General features: G+C 56.1%; 9 protein-coding genes across 9 annotated transcripts; 5 read left to right on the forward strand and 4 right to left on the reverse strand.

Annotated features, from left to right (window-relative positions):
• Positions 1–721: 721 nt before the first annotated feature.
• On the reverse strand, positions 722–1,127 carry BGZ61DRAFT_532596 (uncharacterized protein; the record flags this gene model as incomplete). Its single annotated transcript, XM_046253882.1, has 2 exons — positions 722–835; positions 1,029–1,127. The coding sequence occupies 2 exons, from the start codon at positions 1,125–1,127 to the stop codon at positions 722–724; spliced, it is 213 nt and encodes a 70-aa protein (XP_046104157.1).
• Positions 1,128–1,917: 790 nt separating this feature from the next.
• On the reverse strand, positions 1,918–4,737 carry BGZ61DRAFT_478129 (coatomer WD associated region-domain-containing protein; the record flags this gene model as incomplete). Its single annotated transcript, XM_046248981.1, has 5 exons — positions 1,918–2,869; positions 2,916–3,495; positions 3,540–4,424; positions 4,483–4,567; positions 4,720–4,737. 5 exons carry the CDS (start codon positions 4,735–4,737, stop codon positions 1,918–1,920), a joined length of 2,520 nt encoding a protein of 839 aa, XP_046104158.1.
• Positions 4,738–6,728: 1,991 nt separating this feature from the next.
• On the forward strand, positions 6,729–8,898 carry BGZ61DRAFT_352072 (kinase-like domain-containing protein; the record flags this gene model as incomplete). The annotated part of the gene is made up of 4 exons (XM_046240393.1): positions 6,729–6,750; positions 6,900–7,031; positions 7,080–8,638; positions 8,692–8,898. The coding sequence occupies 4 exons, from the start codon at positions 6,729–6,731 to the stop codon at positions 8,896–8,898; spliced, it is 1,920 nt and encodes a 639-aa protein (XP_046104159.1).
• A 1,968-nt stretch (positions 8,899–10,866) lies between these two features.
• BGZ61DRAFT_494048 (glucose-6-phosphate isomerase) lies at positions 10,867–12,684 on the forward strand (the record flags this gene model as incomplete). The annotated part of the gene is made up of 4 exons (XM_046250730.1): positions 10,867–11,366; positions 11,429–11,962; positions 12,010–12,116; positions 12,164–12,684. The coding sequence occupies 4 exons, from the start codon at positions 10,867–10,869 to the stop codon at positions 12,682–12,684; spliced, it is 1,662 nt and encodes a 553-aa protein (XP_046104160.1).
• Positions 12,685–13,221: 537 nt separating this feature from the next.
• On the forward strand, positions 13,222–14,018 carry BGZ61DRAFT_32142 (uncharacterized protein). Its single transcript, XM_046238940.1, has one exon. It carries the CDS (start codon positions 13,410–13,412, stop codon positions 13,860–13,862), a length of 453 nt encoding a protein of 150 aa, XP_046104161.1. The 5' UTR covers positions 13,222–13,409; the 3' UTR covers positions 13,863–14,018.
• A 4,613-nt stretch (positions 14,019–18,631) lies between these two features.
• Positions 18,632–20,589, forward strand: BGZ61DRAFT_420491 (mannitol dehydrogenase C-terminal domain-containing protein). Its single transcript, XM_046243487.1, has 2 exons — positions 18,632–19,134; positions 19,201–20,589. Exons 1-2 carry the CDS (start codon positions 19,095–19,097, stop codon positions 20,340–20,342), a joined length of 1,182 nt encoding a protein of 393 aa, XP_046104162.1. The 5' UTR covers positions 18,632–19,094; the 3' UTR covers positions 20,343–20,589.
• Positions 20,590–20,843: 254 nt separating this feature from the next.
• BGZ61DRAFT_452054 (uncharacterized protein) lies at positions 20,844–22,627 on the forward strand. Its single transcript, XM_046245902.1, has one exon. The coding sequence runs from the start codon at positions 21,233–21,235 to the stop codon at positions 22,511–22,513; it is 1,281 nt and encodes a 426-aa protein (XP_046104163.1). The 5' UTR covers positions 20,844–21,232; the 3' UTR covers positions 22,514–22,627.
• BGZ61DRAFT_532602 (uncharacterized protein) lies at positions 22,616–22,976 on the reverse strand (the record flags this gene model as incomplete). The annotated part of the gene is made up of 3 exons (XM_046253883.1): positions 22,616–22,728; positions 22,776–22,822; positions 22,867–22,976. The coding sequence occupies 3 exons, from the start codon at positions 22,974–22,976 to the stop codon at positions 22,616–22,618; spliced, it is 270 nt and encodes an 89-aa protein (XP_046104164.1).
• An 88-nt stretch (positions 22,977–23,064) lies between these two features.
• Positions 23,065–24,551, reverse strand: BGZ61DRAFT_506268 (uncharacterized protein; the record flags this gene model as incomplete). The annotated part of the gene is made up of 3 exons (XM_046251861.1): positions 23,065–23,471; positions 23,518–24,115; positions 24,320–24,551. 3 exons carry the CDS (start codon positions 24,549–24,551, stop codon positions 23,213–23,215), a joined length of 1,089 nt encoding a protein of 362 aa, XP_046104165.1. The 3' UTR covers positions 23,065–23,212.
• Between the last annotated feature and the right edge of the window lie 1,100 nt (positions 24,552–25,651).

Below are 25,651 nucleotides of genomic sequence, written 5' to 3' on the forward strand. Positions count from 1 at the left end.
GGATCGTGGGACATTTTAGTGGTGGAGCTTCCAGAAACTGAGGTGCATTGACATGGCGTTTCAGTTGACTCAAGATGGTGATGCATGATTCAAAGATACACGGTTCAAGGATATCTGTCAAGGGCATGCATGGATGTGGTCAAAGCAAAGAATGAGTGTGTGCAAACTTTTATCATCTGTCATTGGGGATTGAATTTGTATTTTGGGTTATTGGATGAAGCGTGAAAGCAGCCGTCAAGCCTAATCACATACCCGCAACGGTGCGTCTCTGCCAGCCCAGGCACGTTAATAATTCTGCTGGGGTTAATAAGGCAAACAGTGTACCCATGTGCGAATAGAAATACTCGCAGATAGCATTCTTAGAATAAATAATAAATCAGCATTGCGAAATATCTGTCGTAGAGAACCAGCCAGGGATAAGCAATCCAGCCGAGACCCTTACAATAAATACATGGCACGGGAACCCGGGTGATCGGGTAGCCGGGTGATTAACATCAGGGACGTTCACCGTAAAGCGATCCCTCGATCGAATGATATCTTCTTCTCCTCTGTCTCTAATCTGATCCGATGGTGCACCAATCCTCATCACCCCGTTGACCACGGCCATTAAACCACCGTCTACTGCAACAACCCTTCCATCGATCATCCCATCCCAAATCATCCATCAATCATCATCATGAATCTGACACAATGCAGCCGCATCCGGGTCCAGCCGCCCGCCTTAGCAGCAGTGCTTATGGAAGCGGCATGAGCCGTCGCAGCAATCACATCCCAGGCTGAAGCCACCACCACGGAGCGACATTTGCGGCTCAGCGTCAGGGCGAGGCTCCATGGACTGGTTTGCATAATGGTCAGTAATTGATTGAGTGCAAATGCAAAAATCCTGCCACTTCAAATTGTCCCTGGTGATGAGAAGACGAGGGGCTGGCGTGATCGAATGAAGCGGGGGCAACTCAATCGGAGGGGGATCTGCCTCGGGACAAACTCCAGGCGATCAACAACCCAAAAAAAACAAGGTCGAAACTTACAGGCTGCTGGGCAATGATCTGCGGCCGCTGCTCCTCGGCGCCAACAGACGCCGCCATCTCCATGGGCGCGTGCTTCTTGGGTGCTTCGACAGTCGGCATCTTTGTTCCGTGGGATCGTATCTTCAAGGTTCGAGGGGGTGTGTGTGGAGGTTGGGTGGTTGGGTGGTGGGAAGGACAAGAGAAACCCAAAACAAAAAACAAGGTCCCAAAGATGCGCTCACCGGGGCGTCGCTTAAATAATTACCGCGCAGTAGCACGCAGCCAACACACACAGCGGCAGCACACTTAATCGGACCAGCCACTCACGGGAGGCAGCCCAGGTTCAGCTGTATTCAGCCCAAGTTCCAGCTCGGTCCAAGCCAAGAGAAGCCAAGACGAGCCAAGCCAAGACAAGCCTCAGGCGACGGGGCGGTCTGGACTCTGGGGCTTTCGACTCTGGGCGCTTTCGACCCTGCGTGCTGGCACATGGGCCTCTAATTGATGGCTATTGCTAGTTAATAAGTCTATTCAGTGTGGGGCTGAGTTGGTGACGCCGCCTGGATTCATTCATCTCCATATCGAGAGGCACCCAGGGGATGGTGGAATGTCAGGACATCGAGATGCTACACCAAACACCATGTCGAAACTTCATCGTAGAGGCCTCCCACCACCATCCACGGCCATCACTGACCACTCAACACCACAATCACTCTCATCACTCATCACTCATCACTCATCACTCATCACTCATCACGAACAATCAAGTACTAGATCTTTCTCTTATCTCTCATTATGCTCATTGATGCCCCGTGGCAACCCCCAAAGGAAATGAAGCCAGCCTTTTCTGCACCGTCCGTGTCTAAGCACCGCCTGCCAGAACTGCAACACCTTCTTACTCATCTCCTCGACTCTACTCGTCGTCCTCTTCGCTATCCTCCTCCTCCGTAGCCTCTTGGCCATCGTCCGCCTCATCCACCTTGGTCTCGCCGGCACCACCCTCGGTCTCCAGCTTCAACCATGCATCCCACTCGGGGAATAGGTCCTCATCTTCTGTAGGGACACCAATCAGCTTGGCAACACGTCCCTTCTTGCTCTTCTCGAGATTCTCCTTCCACTCAGCCACAGCTGGTACCGTCAAACTGGGCCTGTAAGTCTGCGAGAACAGGACCGCCTCGGCAAATCGGTTGGTCTGGGCCAAGATCTTGGTGCAGCCCTCAACATCGCCAAGCAGCCAGCGGCATGAAAAGGCAACGTTGTGAGAGCCGGCCTCTTGCGCCTGCGCAGCAAGAGCGGCCAAGCCCTCGCGGTCGCCGGTCGATGAGTGCAGGAGGAGAAGAGATCCCAGGTCTTTAGCGTGGGTGAAGCACTCAGCAGCCAGAGTCACCTCCCAGGCGGCCAGGGCAGCATCTCCAACAGTCTTCCACTTGTGATCAACGTCAGCCTCGCGAGCAAGCTCCAGCGCAACCTCGAGCTGGTTCAATCCAAGTGCAAGATCGAACTTGTGCTCGGGGTCCGTAGCCACCTCCAGGGCAAGCTCCTTATGGCCCTGTCCCTCCAAGAAGCGTGCAATCTTGTTCAGCTGATCCTCGGGAATCGTAGGGAGCAGCTCGGCAGCCGTCTCCATGTCCTCTCGGAGCACCAGGGTCTGGTACTCCAGAACCGGTAGTGATAGAGCAAATGACGTAACGCCAACGTCCTTGTCTGCGAGGTAGATTCGAGAATCCCTTTGGATGTAACCGAGGATGTACATGGGCTTGTCGGAGTGAGACACGGTGTAGGTCTGGTCGCCAACAAGGTAGTTGAGACGGTTCGTGCTGTTGGTGTAGATGAAGCAGTCGCCAACCCACTCTCCAGTTCGCACACTGTCTTTGTTAGTTAACATCCTAAAGCAAGGCATCGGAATCTCACCTTTCGCTAATGTCAGTGATGACCTCAAAAGCAGCCTCAACACCATCCTCCTCCACTTGGCCAGCTTGTACGGCCTCGACGTAGCTCTCGCGCGAGAATCGCAGCACGTAAAAGGTATCATCACAAGCAATCGTCACCAGCTCTCCGCTGTCTGACCAGTAGACCTGCTTGGGCTCAACCTCGATTCTTCGAACCAAACCACCGGTGGCCCAGTCAAAGAACGAAACACCGCCCTGACCAGTAACACCGAGCAAGACTCCACCATGGAGTCGGTCAGCCTGGAAACCAACGTCCAAGCCTCCGGCCTTCTCGACAAAGTTCTTATACAGCTTAACCGTCATGGGGGACTCGCGGATGGCAAAGTCGTTGCTGTTGTCCTTGGAGGCCCAAACAAAGTCCAATGCCGATCCGAAAGCCTTGTTTCGCCAAGCCAGAGCAGTATAGATGATGTACTCGCCATCACCGCACACAGCGACGAAGCGGCCGTTGGGAGAGTGAATCAGGGTCTGGGGGTACACCTCGCAGGTGCCGAGGTCCTTGGTCGGAAGCGAAATCGGCTCGTTGTCCTTGACGGAGGCATCTATTCCGTTAGCATGGGACGGCGAAATCAGATAACAAACTCACCTCCTCCCTTGATGATGGCGGAAACAACCTCGTTGTGGCGGGCCCAGATCAGCTTGCCAGAGGGGTCCATGGACACCGCAGGCTCCTCCCGGCCCAGCTTGACAACGACAGCACCATCGTCGAAACCCACGGCAATGCCTTGCTTGCCCTTCTGGTATGAAACACACCACGCTCGCTCGAGGCTGTAGTTGAGCGACTGCTCGAATCGGTAGGTGTTGGCGTGCCAAATTCTAATGGTACCGTCCTCGGAACCGGAAATGATGACGGGCAATTCGGGGTGGTAGCAGGCGAACGAGACGTTGTTGGTGTGGCCCTCGAGGGTGGCAATCAGCGACTTGGTGGTGTAATCCCAAATCTTGACAGTTCGGTCGTCCGAAGTGGTCAAAAGGTATGGCTTGTCGGAGTGGGGGTAGTAGTCGACGTGGTTAACACCCTTGGTCTCGTGGGCTTCCAGGGTGAAGTTGGGGGTGGAGGATCCCAGGCTCCAGATCTTGACGGTGCGGTCAAGACAAGCAGAGGCAAAGGTGTTTGTGTCCTTGGGATTGATGGCGAGGCCCATGACATAGTGGCCGTGGCCCTCAAAAACCTGTACACATTTCCAGCCCTTTTCCCAATCCCACAGCTTAATGGTCATGTCATCGGAGGCGGTAAGCACAAACGGCTGCGTGGGGTGGACGGCGATGGCTCGGATGTAGTCGGGGTGCGCCTCGAACGAGGTGATCTTCTCAGAGGTGTTGTAGTTGTAGACACGGAGTTGGAAGTCGTCGGATCCGCAGACGATCCAGTTCTTGCGGGAGATGAATCGACCGGCGCGGACGGGGACATCGGTCAACTCAAAGGTCTTGACAATCTGTTGAGTCTCGTAGGACCAGATGTAGACGTGGCCTGTAGGGGGTCAGCTTCGAGGTGCACTCGCCGTGCCGCGGCGACAACGAGGACGTACCGCTGTAGAGGGTGGTGAGGATCCATGGTTCTTGGGGATGGAAGTCAATGCCCTTGACTCGCTCGCTGCGAGCGTAGAGCTGGCGCTGTTGTCGCAAGAGGTGTCAGCTTCGCAACCGGTTGAAGCACGAGGTTAACGTGGAGGAGGGGGGATGAGGAGACGGAGAAGACGGCCGAGAGCAACTTGTCCATAGAGGAATTGCAATGGCGCATCGCCATAATCCAACGCAGTACTGACCTTGACGTCTAACTTCATCTTGGCGGTGGGTGTCGCAGAGTCGCAGAGGTGAAGAGGCAAGCTGTCCAGGCCAGGGCGGTGATGTCGAAGCACGTAGTGGGGTCAGCGGCAGGAGTCCCTGGAAGCGGCCACCATGCGGCGCTACAGACGAGGCGACGCGGGAGTTGCGAGAGGGAAATTCGGGAAATTCGTGAGAAATCGAAATGCGGCGGGCGAGAGATGGAGGCCGTCTACTGCGTCAATCGTTAAACCCAGGTTTGGCAGCAGCTCGGAGCTCCTGTTGCACATGAATTTCGAGCTTCTCGAAAATGTGTCCTGCGGCTGTTGCCAGGCTGGCCACGAGGTTTCTGCCTGGTATGTCAGGCGCCCGGCTCCTTATCGCCAGGGGGCCACGATGCTACTGTGGCTGATTGCTCCCAGAAAAGGGGTGCCTGGGGGGTCTAGGGTAGTTTGCTACAGTAGTTGATTACAGGCAGCGTCTTGGTGAGAAGATTCCTCCGGATCAGCTGAACTTGATACAATGCTCCCCTATCTGAGATCAATTGAGGTCCTGAATCCCGGGTTTGCGTGACCCGATCTCGATTTGTCAACTATTTGGGTGTGTCTCTGAGATCATCTCACCACCACCTTCGATACCCGTCCCTTTGAAGACGGCATCCGCGAGTGCCAGAGAGGAGCTTCTTAGACAACCAGTATTGGATGCCTCCCTTCCTCGTACCCAAAATAGATCCCCCAAAGCAACCAGTTCGTCTGGTGTTGGCAGCTGGAGACGCGCCTCTCGCTGGTGTCGACAGCTGAACCAGTCAGCTTTACGAGAGTTACCTGTTGCCCACTTCCCTCCCACTTTCACTCCCACGCATGGTCCACCACCATCGATGCAACATGGCCTAGCTGCTTTGCGTTTATTGCGAGATGGATCGTCTTGCTTCCTATTAAAAGCAATTGTTCCACCATCAGGAATAGATCTCCACCTGTCAGAGAAGGAAGCACGGATGGTTTGCGTGTTGTGTGTCCTACGTACCTTCATACGTCGCATCTCCTTCTCACAACTGCTCTCAAACCAGCCGTGGCTGTACCCCGAGTCCCGGCCAATACCACCCACACGCCCCTCTTCAGCTGGCGATGGGGCGGCGGAAATCTCGAATAAGCACACGGCTAACCCACTGCAGAACGTGTAATTAGGAGTATTCGTCTCATCTGCCTCGAGCAGGGCTCTGTGATATTGCATTGGGCCGTGGCGGATCAACCGAGAGGACAAAGGCCACGGCGGTCCAGACGGCGACACAGTCAGGGGCTTGAGACGGTCACTTAGACGCACTGTATCCCCCGGCGCCACCCGCAACAACGCACCCTGATACCCGCCCCCGTCACAGTGCGAGTCTCAGCCGCCTGCCCCGGGTTAGCAGGTCCCACTACGCCCACTACACTGGACCGCCCGCCGCTGGCACCCAAAACCACCTAAGCCGCAATCTGAGGGTGCCCTGGAATCCTGGAATCCTGGATTTCATCATCCCTTTCTCCCATCCTGGTAGTGCCCGTCCACTACCTCCTGTGCCTCCTGTACCGACTACTTACTCGCTACCTCTGCTTCGCCTCCCTCTTCTCCTCGACCACGACCTCGACCTCAACCTCGAACCCTCTCGAAAACCATCGATCTGTCGCTCTCCTCCTTTCCTTTTCACCCTTCGATCCCCCGCCGTCGCCGCTTTCTTCGCTTCCTCCATCGCCAATCCTCCACGCGGCCCGACCACGCGCCTCCACGACTGTCCGTGTCTGCGTCTGCGGGGTTACAAATCACCCACCTAGCTGAGCCCAACACGGCTGCATCGCATCTGCCACGCCATCACGTTTCGTGCTCGTTCAGACTCTTCTCAGCCAGCGCAGGGCACACTTATTGACCGCATTTCCATCGCCTCCTCTCCCGGAACCTCGTCGTCGACCCCGTCGTCGACCTGGCCCCCCGACACCACTGAGCCCCTCGCAAATACCTCGCTGGCCCAGTCGCAATCATGTCGTGGAACATCACAAAGAGTATGTCGTTTCTCCGTTTATCGGCTTGATGTCTCCGTCCTCTCCTGCGTCTCTGTCTCGCCCGATACCCCCCTCTCGTGGCCAATACACCCCATCACAATCACCATGCCCTCACTCGTGACCAACCGCCGAGGCTGACATGATTCCAGAGTTAAAGGAAACCCATCTCGGGCCTCTGAGCCCCTTTTCCCGATCGCCGTCCACCTCTACCATCACAGACAAGGAGGGCAAAGGCCAACCGAATGCGGGCTCTCCAAACCCCGCGGCGGACAATGCCATCGGTGAGTGCGGTGTGGCAACATGTTTAGACTAGACTGACCGTCGAGTAGCTGCCTCCGAGGCCATGACCCAAGCACCAGTCGTCAAGCCCCCCAAGCCCGGTATCCTGGTTGTCACCCTCCATGAAGGACAAGGATTTGCCCTCCCAGAGCAGCACCGAAATGCCTTTACATCCTCACACCAAGGGTCGCTCTCACAGGGCAACGCCTTGAGCATGGCCGGCTCTGTGCGGCCGCCCTCGTCACAACGTGGCGCCCCCAGTTCCTTCGTCAACGGAGCCAATCGACCTCACTCGTCTGCCGGCGGCTTCACCGGCATCCCGACCAACCACGGTCGAATCTCTGGCAAGTACATGCCCTACGCTCTTCTCGATTTCGACAAGGTCCAGGTCTTTGTCAACTCGGTCGACGGGAACCCCGAGAACCCTCTGTGGGCTGGTGGCAACACCCAGTACAAGTTCGATGTGTCAAGAGTAACAGAACTTGTCATTCACCTTTACATGCGCAACCCTACCGCCGCCCCCGGATCAGGACGTAGCCAGGACATCTTTTTGGGCGTGGCTCGAATCAACCCCCGCTTCGAGGAGAGGGTGCCCTTTGTAGAGGACCCCAAGGCCAGTAAGAAGGACCGCGAGAAGGCTGCGGCCGAGCATGCGGCTCGTCACAAGGGCGAAGGCCACCGCGGCGCCGAGTGGGTCAACGTGCAGTACGGCTCGGGTAAGATCAAGATCGGTGTGGAGTACGTCGAGACGCGGGCGGGTAAGCTCAAGATTGAGGACTTTGAGCTGCTCAAGGTCGTGGGCAAGGGCAGCTTCGGCAAGGTCATGCAGGTGCGCAAGAAGGACACGAACCGAATCTACGCCCTCAAGACGATCCGCAAGGCACACATCATTTCGCGATCCGAAGTAGCCCATACCCTGGCCGAACGGTCTGTGCTGGCGCAGATCAACAACCCCTTCATCGTCCCGCTCAAGTTCAGTTTCCAGTCACCAGAGAAGCTGTACTTTGTGCTGGCATTCGTCAACGGAGGCGAGCTGTTCCACCACTTGCAGAAGGAGCACCGATTCGATGTCAACCGATCCCGGTTCTACACAGCTGAGCTGCTGTGTGCCCTGGAATGTCTCCACGGATTCAACGTCATCTACCGCGATCTCAAGCCTGAGAACATTCTGCTGGATTACCAGGGTCACATTGCCCTCTGCGACTTTGGCCTGTGCAAGCTGGACATGAAGGACGAGGACCGGACCAACACTTTCTGTGGTACCCCCGAGTACCTGGCACCCGAGCTGCTCATGGGACAGGGCTACAACAAGACTGTCGACTGGTGGACCCTGGGTGTCTTGCTCTACGAGATGTTGACGGGTCTACCTCCATTCTACGACGAGAACACCAACGAAATGTACCGCAAGATTCTGTCAGAGCCTCTTCACTTCTCGGACGTTGTGCCACCCGCAGCCAAGGATCTCTTGACAAAGTTGCTCAACCGAAACCCCGAGGAGAGACTGGGAGCCAACGGATCGGCTGAGATTAAGGCGCATCCCTTCTTCCATGCCATTGACTGGCGCAAGCTGCTCCAGCGCAAGTATGAGCCTACCTTTAAGCCCAATGTTGTAAGTAACGTTCGCCTGATCTGTATGTGACATGAGCTGACCCAAATATGTAGGCGGACGCCCTGGATACTGCCAACTTTGACCCCGAGTTCACTTCGGAGGCGCCCCAAGACTCTTATGTCGAAGGCCCTATGCTGTCGCAGACTATGCAGAACCAATTTCAGGGATTTAGCTACAACCGACCGATTGCGGGTCTGGGAGATGCTGGCGGCAGTGTCAAGGACCCCTCGTTTGTCGGAAGCCTGACTGATAACCGATAGACGGGGTTTTGGTGGATGTACCGGGGAGTGGTGAAGGTTGAAGTGAAGCGAGTGATGAATGGCCTCGCGAAGGCGCAAGGCAGAATAGACGGCGAGCAGGCTCGAGTCTGCGAGGCGGTTCGTCACACAAGAACGAGCGAGCCAGCACCCTCCTTACACGATGACCAAGCTCGGTGGAAGGATGCGGTTTGGGATGGGACCAAGGAGTCTTGCCGCCATAGGATGACCATTTTGGACGCAAGAGGAGAGGCTAGATGAGGTAGATAGGACCAAGCCTTGAAGAAGGGGACCTTGAGTACAAACAAGGATGTACGTTCGCTCAGATGATGAGATGAGTGTTTATGTCGTCATGGCTGTGTTCTGTAGTGTTGGCTTGAGGGATGCATTGTTGGAAATGTCTCTGTAGGGGTAGGTAGGATAGTGGGGGTGGGGTGATTGAATATGGAGTTTTGGGGGACCACAATCTTGACTGTCTTGAGACACGAGACATGCTAAAAGTGAGGCTAAGAAAAGCGATGGGTGAATGGGTTGTGAGTGAGTGGGAGTGGGCCAGTGGGTGATTCGGCGAGATGGCCGAGGAGACCGAGGAGACCGAGCAGAAGTGAGGGCGGGAGAGCGAGAGAGCGAGAGAAGGATTTGGCATTCGCGATGGTCACCGCGGTGTGTCAGCCCGACGCTAATTTGGTCGGCAATGGAGAAGAAGGGAATGGCGGAAATGGGTTGTCTGGTCGGCATCGTCGCCGGAGTCGGATACGGAGATGTATGAGATGTGGGTGGAGATGATGGGGGAAGATTGGGTTGCTCGGATCACTAAGCAGCGATTCTAGATCAGAGACGGGAAAGACGGGAGAGACGGAGTGGATAGGGAAGCGAATTGATGGTAATTCGGAAGGCCGGATCGCAGGAAGCCTCGTGCTGAGCAAGATGTCTAAGGATGATATCTGGATGACATGGTCTTGGTCAGGGTGATGAAAGCCTTGAGGCTGCTGAGTGAGAAATATCCAAGCAGTGATGGCCCCCACCATGATACCCGATGGGAGGGAGAGCTGTACCTACTGCCGGGTACCTCATAGTGGGCAACATGCCCTGGAGTGCAGCCGCTATTGGAGGGGCTAGGGTGGTCTCGCAAGCTATGGCGGGGTTGTTGTGATGGCGACGTGCAGAGTAGCTCGCTCATCCGACGGAGCTCCAGCGCTCTTTTTTCCCTATTACCCACCCCCAACAAGTTTCATTTCGGGACCTGACGCACACCTGATGCAGGCAAAGTCGCTCGTTTGGTCGAGCCTGGACGCTGTGAGGCGGTCCCGATTCCGGATAGGAGCGTCTGGATTTCGAGTCCAAAGAGGGGTTGGCATGGCTTGCATGGCTTGCATGGTTTCCATGGCCGGCATGGCATCCCTCTCGATCCCTACTTCTTGCTCTGCTCCTCCTCCCTCCTCTTCTGTTATCCCTCATCTTTGATCTTGCCTGCCTCTGGAAGCTGGCCTATTGTTCGCCCCTATCACCCCCCGTGCCCAGGTATGTTTTTGCTGTATATCATGCTGCTCTATCTATCATATCATGCGGAAAAACGCACGCTCGGTGGCATCATGCCCCACGTTTCCCTGTCCCGCCGACGCCGCGCCGCGCTCCCTGCCCCTCTTCCTCCGCGCCACGCCGTCCTGAGGTGAGGCGTGAGGTGTGAGGTGGGAAGGTGGGAAGGGTGGAAGGTTGGAAGGTGGGGTGGCTTTGACCTCAGAGACACGGAACGTCAGGAAGGAGCTGCCATGCGTACCTCCTGCCCTCTGCCCTCCCTCTCGTCTAATATCACTCCTCCTCTCCTCTCCTCTTCTCCACTCGCTTCTCCTTCTTCTACTCTCCCCATCCTCGTTTCTCTCCAAACTAGCAATTCATCTGCTGTTCGGTTCGTCTCTAATCTAATCTCAACTGTCTCGCAGTTCCCCTCCCCCGCACCTCCCGACCAAAAAAATGGCCCCCGCCAACACCCTCCCCGCCTGGGCTGAGCTTCAGGCTCATCGCGACACCGTTGGCAAGTCGTTTGTCCTCAAGGAGGCCTTTGCCACCGACCCCGAGCGCTTCTCCCGTTTCACCCGTACCTTCGAGGCCGCCGGCGTCAGCTCCGACATCCTCTTCGACTTCAGCAAGAACTTCCTCACCGATGAGACCCTCGACCTCCTCGTCAAGCTCGCCGAGCAGGCCGGCGTTGAGAAGAAGCGCGATGCCATGTTCGCCGGCGAGAAGATCAACTTCACCGAGGACCGTGCCGTCTACCACACTGCCCTGAGGAACGTTGGCGGCTGGGACATGAAGGTTGACGGCGTTGACGTCATGAATGCTGATGGCGGCGTCAACTCGGTCCTTGAGCACATGAAGGAGTTCTCCGAGCAGGTCCGCAGCGGCGAGTGGAAGGGCTTCACCGGAAAGAAGCTCACCAACATTGTCAATGTCGGCATTGGCGGTTCTGATCTGTGAGTTTGCCCACATCACCCCACCCGCTTCCATGATCTTACCCCGCTAACCCATGATGCAGCGGCCCCGTCATGGTCACTGAGGCCCTCAAGTACTACGGTGCTGATGACATGACTCTGCACTTTGTGTCCAACATTGACGGAACTCACATGGCCGAGGCCCTCAAGGCTTCTGACCCCGAGACCACCCTCTTCCTCGTTGCCTCCAAGACCTTTACCACTGCCGAGACCACCACCAACGCCAACACTGCCAAGACCTGGTTCCTCGAGAAGACTGATGGCAAGGGCGAGATCGCCAAGCACTTTGTTGCCCTGTCCACCAACGAGACTGAGGTGACCAAGTTTGGCATTGACAGCAAGAACATGTTTGGCTTTGAGAGCTGGGTTGGTGGCCGTTACTCCGTCTGGAGCGCCATTGGCCTGAGTGTTGCCCTCTACGTTGGCTACGACAACTTCCACAAGTTCCTGAGCGGTGCCCATGCCATGGACAAGCACTTCCGAGAGACTCCTCTCAAGGAGAACATTCCCCTTCTTGGTGGTCTCCTCAGTGTGTGGTACTCTGATTTCTTCCAGGCTCAGACTCACCTGGTTGCTCCGTATGTACTTCCATCGTGTTGACGAAATTGGTATTAACCGCGTGCAGTTTTGACCAGTACCTTCACCGATTCCCCGCCTACCTCCAGCAGCTCTCCATGGAGTCCAACGGCAAGACCATCACCTCCGATGGTTCCTCAGCCAAGTACACCACTGGTGAGTCCACGCACCTGTTTTGTGAATTGTCCTGCTAACACGCCCAGGCCCCATCGTCTTCGGAGAGCCCTGCACCAACGCCCAGCACTCCTTCTTCCAGCTTGTCCACCAGGGTACCAAGCTCATCCCCACTGACTTCATCCTGGCTGCCCAGTCGCACAACCCCATCACCGGCAACCTGCACCAGAAGATGCTTGCCTCCAACTACTTTGCCCAGGCCGAGGCTCTCATGGTTGGCAAGACCGATGAGGAGGTCCGCGCTGAGGGTGCCCCCGAGAACCTGGTCCCTCACAAGCGATTCCTCGGTAACCGGCCCACCACCTCTATCCTGGTCGGCGGTACCATTGGCCCCGCTGAGCTGGGTGCTCTGATTGTCTACTACGAGCATCTGACCTTCACTGAGGGTGCCATCTGGGACGTCAACAGCTTCGACCAGTGGGGTGTCGAGCTGGGCAAGGTGCTGGCCAAGAAGATCCTTCACGAGCTTGATGAGGCTGGTAACGGTGAGGGCCACGACGCGTCCACAGGCGGTCTCATTGGCGCTTTCAAGAAGTACGCCAAGATTTAAAGAAAAAGGAGGAATGAGACGAAGTCTCTCCGGGATGGGATGATGATGTTAATGTATGAAACGAGACAAAAAGCTACTTGGACTGGATGCCAAATTGCAAAGTTTACCAATTCCAGTTGCCCCTGTGTCTTGTTCGAGTGATGACTGTTGTAGACCGCTCAGGGGTTGTTGGGATATGGATTGTTCGAGACTCTGTGATGGATTCTGATTCGACTGAAGTGTTGTCGTTTGTCTGATAAGTTGACAAGTTGAGATGACTCAAGGCGTTGACTATTTATTAGCTGACACGACTGACAGCTCATCTCAATCTGCTCGCAAGCATTACCCTGGAGAAGATTCTGGTGTCTCATGAAGACATTGCCATGGCCGCGGCATTAATCCGAAGTGTCGACCCATGTGCACTTGGTGTTGGATGAGGGGCATCTCGATCCGCGCGATATGAATCCTTGTCAGTTCTACGAATGTGACATCGAACCAAGAACAATCCGGTTTAATACTGACCGGGATGTAGCAATTCAGCCGGCCACAGTTACACCGAGAGCGAAGCAAAAGGCCCAGAAGGGAGTTGTGACGGGCTACCCGATATATCCCTACTACATCGAGAAAAGAGGTGGTGTCGGGAGAAGTCGGGCTCAAGTCTGGGGTAAGAACGTGTATGGATATTGATCTAAAGCAAGGTGAGGTGGCACTGGCGAGACGAGGTATAATGGACGGACGACTATGAGATGGTGAGGGAGGGGAGCCATCTCATGACTTCTGATGGTCCGGCCGGCCGGTGGCCATCATTACAAGGACATCAAGGGACATTGGTACAGAACAGAGTACAGGACTGTACATCAGGACGTCTCTGCAACCCCAAACGCCACGTGTGTCTCATCCAGAAGCATGTGCATGGTGGCTTCGGGAGAGCGCCAGGAGGTCGGCCCAGCTGTGCCTATCAGCGACAGCATCTAGAACTCTGGAGGCTGTCAGCTGTCGACCCCTTGTGCCCCTTGTGTCCCATTTCGCGGAGACGTGGGATGCAGGGTTGGTGGGGTTTTGAGGGGTCGCGGGGAAACGGAGAGGAGGAACTGGTGGCCGTCGGAGCGTCGCCGAGATGGGGGGGAAAGGAGGAGAAAAACCTGGGGTTGAGGAGAGGCATGTGGCGTGATGGGGAACTGGTCTCCTGTTTTTCGTGAACGTCTCCTGTTTACATAGGGCCGTTTAGGAGGTCCTCGTCTACACATCCGGGCCGAGGAGCATGAGATGGTGCTATGCTAAGGCGGCATTATTGAGGCTTTACTTTGCACATGCCACACACGGTGAACATGACGAATAACTGCGGCAAAGGCGAGTCATCGTCATTTTCTCGGGGGGGGGGGGGGGGGTTTAGCCAAGCGCCGGCGAGATTGGGGTTTCGTCGAACGGCCAAAACTCCACCCACACTTGGTTCACGATGCGCTGGGCGGCACGGCGAGATACGGGCGGCGGGGCAACGGGACAAGCGAGACGGTTCCGGGGGGTCCACCGAGTGGGCACCGCCCCGGAGGAGGCTTCTTTCAGGGGGTGGGTGACGTCGCCACTTGGGTTGGGTTGGGTTCGATGACGAGCCGTGGGTTTGTCTCGGCGTCAGAAGCAGATGGTACGGCGAAAGAGTCATGAATATTGGGGATGGACGGTGGCATATGATGGAGGATGGGAGTAGTACGATGTTTACGGGTTTACTGGATTCTCCCTGGGAGCCCCTGAGTTGGCGGCTTGGATTGTGTCTTTGCATGTCGTGTTAGATGCGTACTCGGGATCGGTTGCAGATTAACTGGGACGGGCATACTGTAGTAGGCAAGCACGGATAGAGACAAGCACAGGCAGAGACAAGCCAATCACAGACAAAGAGGGAAAGGAATCCGTCTGGTCGAATGGACAACTGGCCGAATGGACAATGACACTTGACTTGGGAGGCCGTCAGGAAACGAACTTGGCGCGATAGGCGACAACTCGTCGTCCCTGTAACTACTACGTAGTAGTGGCCTGCAACTTGGAGGCGAAAAAAGGGCCTTGGTTCGATGCAGCCCAACGATCCATGCTTGCCAAGAGGGAACCGGTGCTCCACTGAGGGGACGTCGGGACGGGCGCGGATTTGCTGCGAGTTCTACAAGTACAACCATGAGCGGGCTGGCGTTATCTCTGGCCATCTGGGAGTCTGCGACGGTGCAAAACTGTGGGACTGCTTTGTTTTAACGGAGCTGGAGACGGAGGCTGTGCCCCCAGCAGGGCGTAGTCGTTTCTTTTTGCCTCCGGCGGGAAAGTCGGGCGATTGTTCCGGTTCGGAGGGACGCATACGGTCCGATGGGGGGAGATTTGAGGTCTTTTTTGTCCTTTCTGTGTCGGTTTCGGAGGTTGAATGGCGTGCGGGAATTAGTCAGTGAGATGGGCTGGACTCGCCGGGATAGGTCTGGAAAGAGGAACAAGGTGAAGAAACAGGTGATAGGACACGGCGAAGGAACAGGAGATGGGCCAAGGAGAAGACGACGCCGGGCCTCGGTGGTTCTGCGGTAAGCACGCACGGCAGACGGAGCGACTCGGAGGAGATGGCGATGGATCCACCGATGTTTTGGAACCATGGGGAATATTCCGGCGCGTGTTGATTGGAGATGGCTTGGTGATGATACTGTGGACATGCGGGACACCAACAATCGAATCAGGGCATGTGGAACCGAACCGAATGAACTGGCAGATGGAATGGGCCAGCGCAAGCGGATCGAACCGAGGCCCCTGTTGGTGGATGGGAGTTGTAATGATGCCGAACATGGGACGGCAAAGGATTGAATTAGACACGGACACTCTTTTTTTCCCTCGGCGGATTTGGTATATGGGGAGTGTAGAGTGTAGAAGAAACAAAGACCCCGTAACACGTAAAAGCTAGCTATCTTGTGCTTATTTTCCCCCTTCGGCATGGACATGATGATGGGGATGATGCATGCATGATGGAGGGTTGGATTTGCCATGGAGGGAGGCATGGAGGGGTTGGAACGGGGGCTGGCAAAATGACGTAGTGGCCATGCACTGTACATGCACTGTAGCTCTTTGGGTCGTCGCGGAGGGCCTCACTGGCGGGCGGTGCGATATCACGGATTCACGTTCCGTCGACGGATTCATACCTAGGGACCTTTGGCTTTGCCGTGCTGTGATAATGTTAATGCCTCGGAGGCGAAACAAACACGCCGGCCATAATCATGCCGACGGCAATCAACAGCATGATGCCATATTGCGTTTCCTCATGCTTGCTTGTTTCCCTCTCATGTGCGCCTGGGTGTTAAATGCATGCGGCTAGAAAGCCCGAGATACAGCATGGCGCTGGCGTCCTATCACGTCTGCCGCATCCCCGCACGTGTGTGCCATTGCAGAGTCGTTGTCTGGGGAAGCGTGGGTATGACGGATGAAGCATTGGGGATGGGATTGTCGCTATCCAAGTCTTTGCAAGTCACTCTCCCGCTGGGGGCAAGTATCTTTGGTCATGGCTAGTGGCCTCTCCGCGTCTCTCTTTGACGCCTTTGTCTCCATCTCGCTCTCACATGTAACCCACTGTGAGAATCCCCAGCTTCATTCCCCGGCGCTAACAATTCCACTCTGTCTGTTGTCGTTTTCCCTGCAGCCGGAAACCCACTCCTGCTGAACGGTACGGGGGCACTGCATTTCCTGCTTACTACCACTGCATCCCCATGTCGTGCCATCGTCTTTTGCCGCCCTGGCCGCCCGGCGTCAATTGACGTCCGCTCGTTTGCTTTTCGGCCCTGATCTATTTACCCCTTGTGCCTTGCGCCTTGCGCCTTGCCTTGGCTCTGCGGGTGGGGGGGAAATAAACCCGGCTTGGGATTAGGCTGGCGGCTCCATATCGATGAATCTCTGACGAAACATGGAAACGAACCAAAAAAAAACATCCCAACAACTTTCACGATCCTTGCCTCCGCGAATCAATGGCGGCGCCGCAAAGGGGCAAACGCTTGTACCATGGTGGATTTTTTGGGTTGGGTTTTTGCCTATCGCTCGCCAAGTGGCTTGGGCCTGGACACGACACCCTCGCCCCCTGCGGCCCTGCGCCACGCGAGCAACAATGAGCCATTATTATCGTGAGGTTTTTCAGCGTTCGACGATGGAGGCGCCCAGTTGAGCATTGATGCGATTTGTTAGGGGACATGGACAGCGCATATGAGGGGTTTCCGCTTATATGAGTTCCCGTCATGGATTCCCGTGTATCCGCCCCCTAGACGCAGGGTATTGCTTGCATTTACGTACGAGGCCCGATACAGAATTACTCAAGTGAGGCTGATAAGAGAGCCACTGGTAGGGACAAAGGAGTTCCCGTTCCGCTCACCCAGCCTGGTGCCCTGTGCGGGACATCCATTCACCCATTGACAGGTGATGAATGGGTGACGGATGGAGCGATTGTGGGATGCTCCGAGTCTGGTCTCTGTCCATGGCAATCTCTGCTCCTCGACCGAACAAAGGGGCTAAACAGGGAGCTTTGTCGGTCGATGAGCAAGACGCAAACGTCATTGAAGACAGCCGGCGCAGGTATCGTCAAAGAGTCAAAGGCGTCACAGAGGGGCGGCAGAGGGGATCTAGAGAACGGACGGACCCAGTTGATGGACCCAAGCCAAGAATCCCTGGCGACGCATCCGACGTCACAGCCTTTGCTAGGCCGTCCCGTAGCTCGCTCAGTGCCAGGCGTTCTAGTGGCCCGGATAACTGGATAACTGGACCTCGGTGAGGCTACGGATCGCTGACGGTGGCAGTGGCACACACTGCCAGAAACGGTGGGCGCCGCGGCCGGAGGTAACTCGAGAGATATCGTATCAGAGTCATGGTGATGCTCCGGGATTGACGTAAAGACGCAATGTCGGTTCAACGATGGAGCCAGCTCAAGAAACAGCCCGGCCACGGCCCAACAAACAACGTGATACAGCAGAAAACAGAAGCACCTCGGCGATCCTGGTGATTTGATTGATGAATTACAATTTCACATTACGCTCCATTGCATCGAGGGGTTACCTCCAGCTTGCCTGCCCGCGTCCCAATCGAGCCTCTGACAGTGGTGGCGTGAGACAAAGCCGGCATGAGGCATGAGAGGGGGGTGCTATCGTGACATCGTCCAGCGGCTGGCTCAGCGCCCTTCAGCGGGCCCCGTCAGCGGCGCCCGTCAAGCGAGCCCTGTAGGAGGCGGTAAGACGCTGTACTCTGGAATTGCAGCATCGAATACACAGCGCTCAAACCCTGCCCGCGGCTCAGCGGGCGTACGTTCAGACATGCATGTCCGTCGGCAGGGACCCTGTTGGCTTGGCACTGGTATCTGGTACCGACCTCGCAGCAAAATAGAGACAATCGAGCAGAGTCCGGCAGAAGGCAGAGCACGATGACGCCGTGTCGATGCATGCGACGCTGCAATACACACTGGCTGGCTGAGGTGAGGTTGCATACAGCGGGCCTCCCCCGAGCCCACTGGAGCTGGGCCCTGGCACGCCCGCAAGCCCGCTGGGCGTTCGCTGTCGGCTGGGTGCTGCAGGTGGGTGTTTGGGCGTTGCCACTGGGCGTTTACTGGCCGCCTCGCTGGAGTGGACCGCTGGAGTTGAGTTCCGCGGGTGTCGTCCCCCTGCACACCCTGCGCAACGCCCCCCGGCCAAACTCACCTCAGCCCCGCCGCTCTGCTCTGGGTAAAGCCCAGGCCTGGTGGAGCGCCCGTACCGTAGATGACGCTGGTCGGGGGCTGTCTGGGCCTGGACGGTTGCAGTTACTGTACGAGACGGTACGTACGCGGTGGAGTGCGTGTGCGTCTTCAGTGGGTGAGAACTGAGCTGCCCGCACGGGCCCATGGGACGGCGCCAAGCCCGTTTGGCCGGGTTGGGTTCGGGACCAGTCACTGCGCAGCTGCACCGCCCTGAGTGGTTCAACTTCTTGTTCCGTCACCGTCGATGATGGAAGGCGCGACTGTCGGGTCTCCACACACCTGCCTACCTACCTGCCTGGTCCCCGCCCAGGTGTGAGGGTGAGGAAGGAGGAGGAGGAGGTGTGTACCTCCTGCCAGGTACCTTGGTACCGTACCGTACCGCTCCTGCCGTCACTCCTGTCCCCAGTCTCCAATGCGCTCGCTTGCTTCAGGTTGTGCCTTCCGCCTTACCCTGCTTGCCCCTTCGGTCGCTGTCCGTCGCCTCGTCTGTTGGCCTCACTCTTGATATATAAACTCGCTGTCCCCCCTCTCTTCCGTACCGTCACCGTTTTTCACTCTTCATCCCATCTGTACCTCACTTGATCTTGCTTTCCATCCGACTCCACGACTTGAACGCTCTTCCGTCCAAGTCCTCCAATCTCCCACTTACACCACAACACCACCACTTAGATCTTTCTACACAGTCCCTCCAGGGCCTCTACCTATCATCATGGGCAAGAAGGCTGTTCACTTTGGCGCTGGCAACATTGGTACGTTGCCAACTTGCACTTGAATGCTTCCATCCACACTGTGGCAAACCCACTAACACACTCTAGGCCGTGGCTTTGTCGCCTGCTTTCTCCACAACTCCGGCTATGATGTCGTCTTCGCCGATGTCAACGGCAAGCTGATTGACCAAATCAACGAAACCCCCTCATACCGCGTCATCGAGGTCGGTACCGAGGGTACCACGGAGAACACCATCACCAACTACCGTGCCATCAACTCGAGCACCCACGAGGAGGACCTCATCGAGCAGATCCGCACCGCCGATGTCGTCACCTGCTCCGTCGGTCCCAACATCCTCCGCTTCATCGCCCCGGTCATCGCCAAGGGCATCGACCGCCGATCCAACGACGAGTCTCCCCTGCACGTCATCGCTTGCGAGAACGCCATTGGCGCCACCGACACCCTGGCCGGCCACATCAAGGACCCCCGCAACACCGACCCCTCTCGTCTTGACGACCACCACCTGCGAGCCCGCTACGCCAACTCTGCCATCGACAGAATTGTCCCCGCCCAGGACCCCGATGCCGGTCTTGACGTGACGCTCGAGAAGTTCTTCGAGTGGGTTGTCGACCGCACTCCTTTCGAGGACATTGGCATTCCCGAGATCGAGGGCATCAACTGGGTCAGCAACCTCCAGCCCTTCATCGAGCGCAAGCTCTTTACCGTCAACACTGGCCATGCCACCGCTGCCTACCACGGCTACAACCGAAGAAAGCGCACCGTCTACGATGCTCTCCAAGACAAGGAGATCATGGCCGAGGTCCGCGGCGCTCTGATGGAGACCAAGAGCCTGATTGTTGCCAAGCACGGCATCGACGAGGATGCTCAGCTGGCCTACGTCAACAAGATCATTAAGCGTATTGGCAACCCCCATTTGGAGGATGCTGTTGAGCGTGTTGGCCGTGCTCCCCTCCGAAAGCTCTCTCGCAAGGAGCGATTCATTGGCCCCGCTGCTGAGCTCGCCGAGAACGGCCAGTCCCTCAAGTACCTCCTCGACGCCATCGAGATGACTTTCCGATTCCAGGATGTCGATGAGGATGACGAGTCTGCCGAGCTTGCCAAGATCATGGCTGCTCACGGCCCCGAGGACGTTGTCAAGCAGGTCTGCGGCATCCAGTCTTCAGAAAAGATCTTCCCCCATCTGGTCGAGGTTGTCAAGCGTGTCCAGGTCGACAGCGCTGAAGAATAAGGATGGCGCATTGCATCCAACTAGACACGGAACATGAGCGACGCATCAGATACACCAGGCGGTTTGGCGGCGTTTAACGAGATATGATTACACCTTTGGCTTGCACAAGGAAGCATGGCGCTGGGACGGATTTGGAATTGGCAGGACTTTGTTCACTTCAGAAGTGCCTCAGCCTCGAAGGTCTAGGGCTTTGATATTGATTGATAGTTAAACTAGAGCACCTCAATACACTGGCTTGCTCCTATACAGCTTGTACCTCTACATTGTAATACTTGTGACTTGTTCCCCTATGGAGATGCATCCCAACAGAATTTGCTTTTGTGTTTGCATGACGACACCAGCATGCCAATATGCAAAATGCAAGCTGCTGTAGGTGTGCTTGGTGGCTGTTGACTTCACGTGTAAGTCGGCCCTTCTTGAGACACTCACCGAGAAATGCGCCATCGTTGACCGGCTGCCCGGCTCGCTCACCGCATCTCTGGTGTACTAGCAACAAGGAATTGACTCTACACCTCCATATGACCTCCAATCACTATTCACCCGCACTCATGATGGCGGCAGACGTGGCTGTTTTGTTAGTCCATCATGACAAAAGCGGCAGCATGAACCACTGCCCACTTAATAGCCCTGCGGCACTATTCGCATGGGGCGGCTAATTTTAGCCCGTTTCCATCTGGCTACACCCACTTCTCCCCGTCTGGGATGCTCACACCATACCGTGTCCTGCATTCGCGAGGTGAGGCTGCCTAAAACATGAGAATGACTGTCTTGAGAAGTCACCGTGTTTGAGGCGTGTATTGGTCAACGCAATTGGCTATCCTGCAAGCCCTCGGTCGAAAGCATCGCTATACGCACACCGCATTGCCTTGGCTCCAGCTTCATCACCAACCATGGTCAAGTTGACGCACATCTGCCTGGTGGCGCTCGCATCTCTGGCTGCCGCCGACGTCACCGTCCAAGTCTCGACCGTCGAGCCGTTGCCGTTCGAGATGGACGGCGCAGCCACGTCGCCCGAGGACCTCTTCCGTCGTAGCTGTCCCGAAGAGGTTGCCGAAGACAACCCTCACGTCGCTGAGCTTCTGCTGTCGTCGTATGGCGATGCAGAGTTCCCCGGCGGTGTGTTTCCGTCGTCGGATGGCCTCATTCGGGGGGCGTTGGAGGCTTGGGCTCAGCATCGCCACCTGGTCTTGCGGCCCGACGAGGTCTGGTTCGAGATCTTGGCCCAGCTCAATTTTTACATGGCCGCCCATGCCGACGAGCTTCGTGACTTGTTCGTCAGCCACGAGGGGAAACAGGAGATCCGAATTGGAGCATTTACGTGGCGCGATGTCGTGGCGGCGTTTGGCTCCGCCATCCAGCAGCGCGTTAAGACGGAGTGGCTGCTGGACTGGATCATGCCTGGATTTACCACCAGCACGCAGAACGACGAGATGACGGCGTCGGTGCTGATGATGGGCTTGATGCAGTACTTTTTCGAGTTTAGTGGCATGGTCGTCTGCGGCATCCCGTCCGTCACGCTGCTCGGCGAGCGCGAGGACTGGGCCAAGCTGTTGGCGAAGCTGGACCGCTTGAAGGATTGGGGCGAGGAGCCGGCCGCGTACGCTGCGAACCTGCGCCCGATCCTGAAGCGCTTCGTGCAGACGTGGGACGAGCCTGAGAGCCCCGAGGTGGCGGCGTTCTGGGAGCAGATTGTCCGGGCCAAGAAGGGCTTCTCCTGCGGCAGCGGCGCGTCCGAGTACGACGTCTCGGGCTGGATTACAGGGTTTATGCACTGGACCAAGGAGGGTAAGCTGCGTCTGGAGGCGGGTGATACCGTCTGGGAGGACTCTACGACGGTTAACCTCGACGGCATTGTCTACGCATCTGAATCCCTCGACGAGATTCGTGTTGGCTACGCGAAAGCACCGCTGAAGATGGTTGACCACCCGCACTCGGGCGTGGACACGCAGGCGTATCTCCTAGCCGGGAATGTAGGCGTGCGGAAGTGGGCAGATGAGAAAGGAGATGCCATGTTGCAGCCGGGGAGCGCGTGGTTCATGTATGCGCCGGTGGACTGGAATCACACGGCGGGACCAAGCTTGGGGGACTGGAGGGAGTTGGAGGCTATTGCGGTCTCGATGGAGACTTGTTTAGAAGGGAGCAGGACTGTGGAGGATGAGGGTGAATTGTAGACCGATATGTCTATATTAAATAAACGAGTGTTATGAAGAGAATATATGTAATGACAGGAGTTGCGCTAGCACCAACTGCAGGTGAGGATACGCTGGACATATTCAACAGCAATATCCACCAACATCTGCGATCGTGTCACCCAGGAATCCCCACGGGGGGTTACAGCCTGTGCCACCGGCTTTCTTGTTCTCCGCGTTGAAGAGATAGAAGTGGCCTAGTCGGGTCAGTTGCATTCAACAGTTCAGGGATATGTAGTCTTACCATCGCGGCACTGACAGAGGCTGGGAACACAGCATCCTGGAGATTGGCTAAATGAGTTAGACATGAAGAGTAGAGCAAGGGGGCGACTTACTAAGGCCTGCAGCCGCTGTCGATGATCTGGAGATCAACGGTCTGGGGTGTTGCGGCGGCGAGGCCGAGTTGGCCGAGGGCGAGAATGGAGGTAACGACGGTGAGTCTCATGTTTGTGAGTTGTTTAACGAGTGGTGTAATTTGGTCCGTTATCAACATGTTCGGGGTCTCGCCTTATATACCTTCAAAACCTGGTGCTGTAAAGGGGCCCTGAGTTGATATCGTTCTTTGAAATTTAGTAGTGCGTCACGGTCTTTCTTGGCGCGGAATGCAAACATGAGCACGGCTCGTATATCAAAGAACTGTTACTAAAGATGGCACATCGTCGTCACAAAGAATCACATGGCCTATGGAGACTCCTTGCAAACCGGTTTCAGAAATGGGAAAGCCTCTGCCGCATCCGCACCCACCGTCCAATTACTGCCGTCCCTCAAATGCTGCTCAAAGACACTGCTCAGCTTGTAGTTTTTGCCATCGCCTGACTCAAACACAGCCCGCGTGTCCATGTGAGGCCATCCAACGCAGAGAGACTTGGACACGACGGCGCGGAACTCGTAGAAGCGGGACCAGTCCATGTGCTGGATTATTGCGTCGCGCACTTCGGGCCTAAACGGATCAGCCTTTGTTGCGTTTATGACTGCGGGAGACTTACCATACGATCACGTCGATCCATGCAGGGTGTGGAACGGTTCTTTGCAGGAGGGTAGGTCGGATGCAGCTTGGCAGCTGGTCGTAGCTCTCCTTTGTGCGGCAGATGTACCATCGCAGGAGGTGTGAGAGGAAATACATGAAGCCCACGCGGGCAAGGAGAGAGGCAACCGGTGATCTGCCAACTTGGGCCGCGGCGGCCGTGGAAATGGAGCAGGAGCCGGATTTGTCCTGACCGGCTGGGTTCAACAGAGACGAGATGCTCGGGAACGGAGACTCTTTATGTGCGGCTCGGAAGCCTCGGCTGCGCAGCGTCTGGGTGGTGGTGAGGATGACTTGGTCGAGCTGCGTGGTTGCATCGGTGAGAGGCGGGATCGCCTTCCACTCTGCAGCGTGCAGTGCTGTAAACGGCGAGTCGTAGTCGAGTATGAAATGGCCTGTCCATGGGAGCGGCCTTGACGGCGGTCCGGGCGATGGGTGCTCCTGAAATAGATTCCGGTGGTTCAGACTGGAGGTCGATGGGAGGTCCCATGTCGGGTCGAGAAGGTTGGCATTGATCCCGGCGAAGTCTACTGAGGTGGGTTGGTAGAGGGAGTCAAAGTCTGTGTTGAAAGAAGGTTGGTCGAATGCAACTCTGGCTAATGATGATGAAGTCTGGGGTGTTGAGCTGGAGTTGTCCAGGCCGGTTTCAGCATCATGGGATAGTCCCGAATTACCGTCGACTTCACCATCACTAGGAAAGACAAAATCATCACAAACCCTCGAGACGGTTGAATCACTTAAAAGTCCAGCCATGGCCAGGCCACCCCACGTCTCCTCACGCTCCCGATACTCCCGGAGCTGTCTCCTCGTATCCTCCAGCTCCCTGGTAAGCTCCTCGACCTGGCTCTGCAGCTGGCCCAGCTGCGTCTTTCGCTTCGCCCGGCAGTACCGCTGGTTGGCGCGGTCGATGGAGCGCTTGCTCTCGATCTGCGACGACGTCATGTTGGCGACGCGGCGGTTGGCGTTGACGACTGCCCGCTTGTTGGGGTCGTCCATGGTGGCGATGGAGCTGGCAGGGGTCATGGGACCGGAAGAGCCACGCAGATACGGATACAGGCGAGTAGGCGGGGATGGTAAGGAGACGACGGCTTGCGTGTCGAGTGGACGGCTTTCAAGCGGTTGAATTGCTTCAGTTTGAGGGTTCAAGGGTAGGTCCAATTAGAAGATTTCCGTAACCTTGCAAGAGGATCAGTCCAATTGCCATGTAACATTATGAACATCTTTGATTCCATGGGTCGAGGTGGGTATTTGAATGGGTGACTGGGGAGATTCAATTGCGATAGACGAGATGGCGATGGCGTCAGCGCCTAGACTCGAATGCCACTTTAGGGACGACATACCACAGCCACATTGTAAGCTGGGCGAACCTCATCATTGATAAAAGAGCTTCGTCTGGATAATTTAATCAATTCTGTCGTCCTATTCCTCAATGACGAGCAACGGTCCATTGGCTTTCGTTTGCCCATGGCTAGCCTGGCTTGGAGTGGCTGCGGCAAAAGGCCAACTTTGTCTATATCCTGACGGATGATCAAGACCAGAAAGACATGTGTGGAGTTGCAAAGAAGAAACTGACAAGTTTATACGCACCCGCAATCGCTTTGTTATATGCCTTGCTTCAGAAGCACCTTTTCAAGGAAGGCACCCGTTTCTCCCGGCATTATTGTTGAGCAAGAATATCCGGAGATACCTGGGCTCTCTAGAGGAGCGTTCCACTTTGCAGTTTACAACTATCGCTCCGTTGTGCTGTGCTGCCCCCAGAGCCAACTTATGGATAGACGTGCGACTTGCAACACTAACGTGAGTCCCTGGGAATTCATCCCATGATTACATGTTAACCTCGTAGGTCACCGATGTTTGGGCGCCCTACGGCGGATATCCTAAGATTGTCTGCGAGGGTATCAATGAAAACTGTCCTACCGTCTAGCCGCAAGACATCAGTTAAAATACCTACTTCTTTCGAAGCAAGACTCTCAAGATTCTTGACAACATGCACATCGTCTAGACCACAAACAAAAACTACCACATATCTCAGCCACGCGTGGCCCCTGGAAAGGAGTGTGACTTTAAGACGGGCGTCCACATCCCTATGGGCGCCA

Source organism: Ilyonectria robusta (genome assembly GCF_021365365.1).
Source record: "Ilyonectria robusta strain PMI_751 chromosome Unknown BGZ61scaffold_10, whole genome shotgun sequence".
Classification (NCBI taxonomy): domain Eukaryota; kingdom Fungi; phylum Ascomycota; class Sordariomycetes; order Hypocreales; family Nectriaceae; genus Ilyonectria; species Ilyonectria robusta.

What these genes read in the sequence shown, in the direction of transcription:
- BGZ61DRAFT_32142 (XM_046238940.1), top strand. Translation starts at nt 13,410, where the DNA reads ATGGTGAGGGAGGGGAGCCATCTCATGACTTCTGATGGTCCGGCCGGC.
- BGZ61DRAFT_420491 (XM_046243487.1), top strand. Translation starts at nt 19,095, where the DNA reads ATGGGCAAGAAGGCTGTTCACTTTGGCGCTGGCAACATTG. An exon ending in CTTTGGCGCTGGCAACATTG is followed by an intron (nt 19,135 to 19,200) that starts GTACGTTGCCAA and finishes AACACACTCTAG; the next exon opens with GCCGTGGCTTTGTCGCCTGC.
- BGZ61DRAFT_452054 (XM_046245902.1), top strand. Translation starts at nt 21,233, where the DNA reads ATGGTCAAGTTGACGCACATCTGCCTGGTGGCGCTCGCATCTCTGGCT.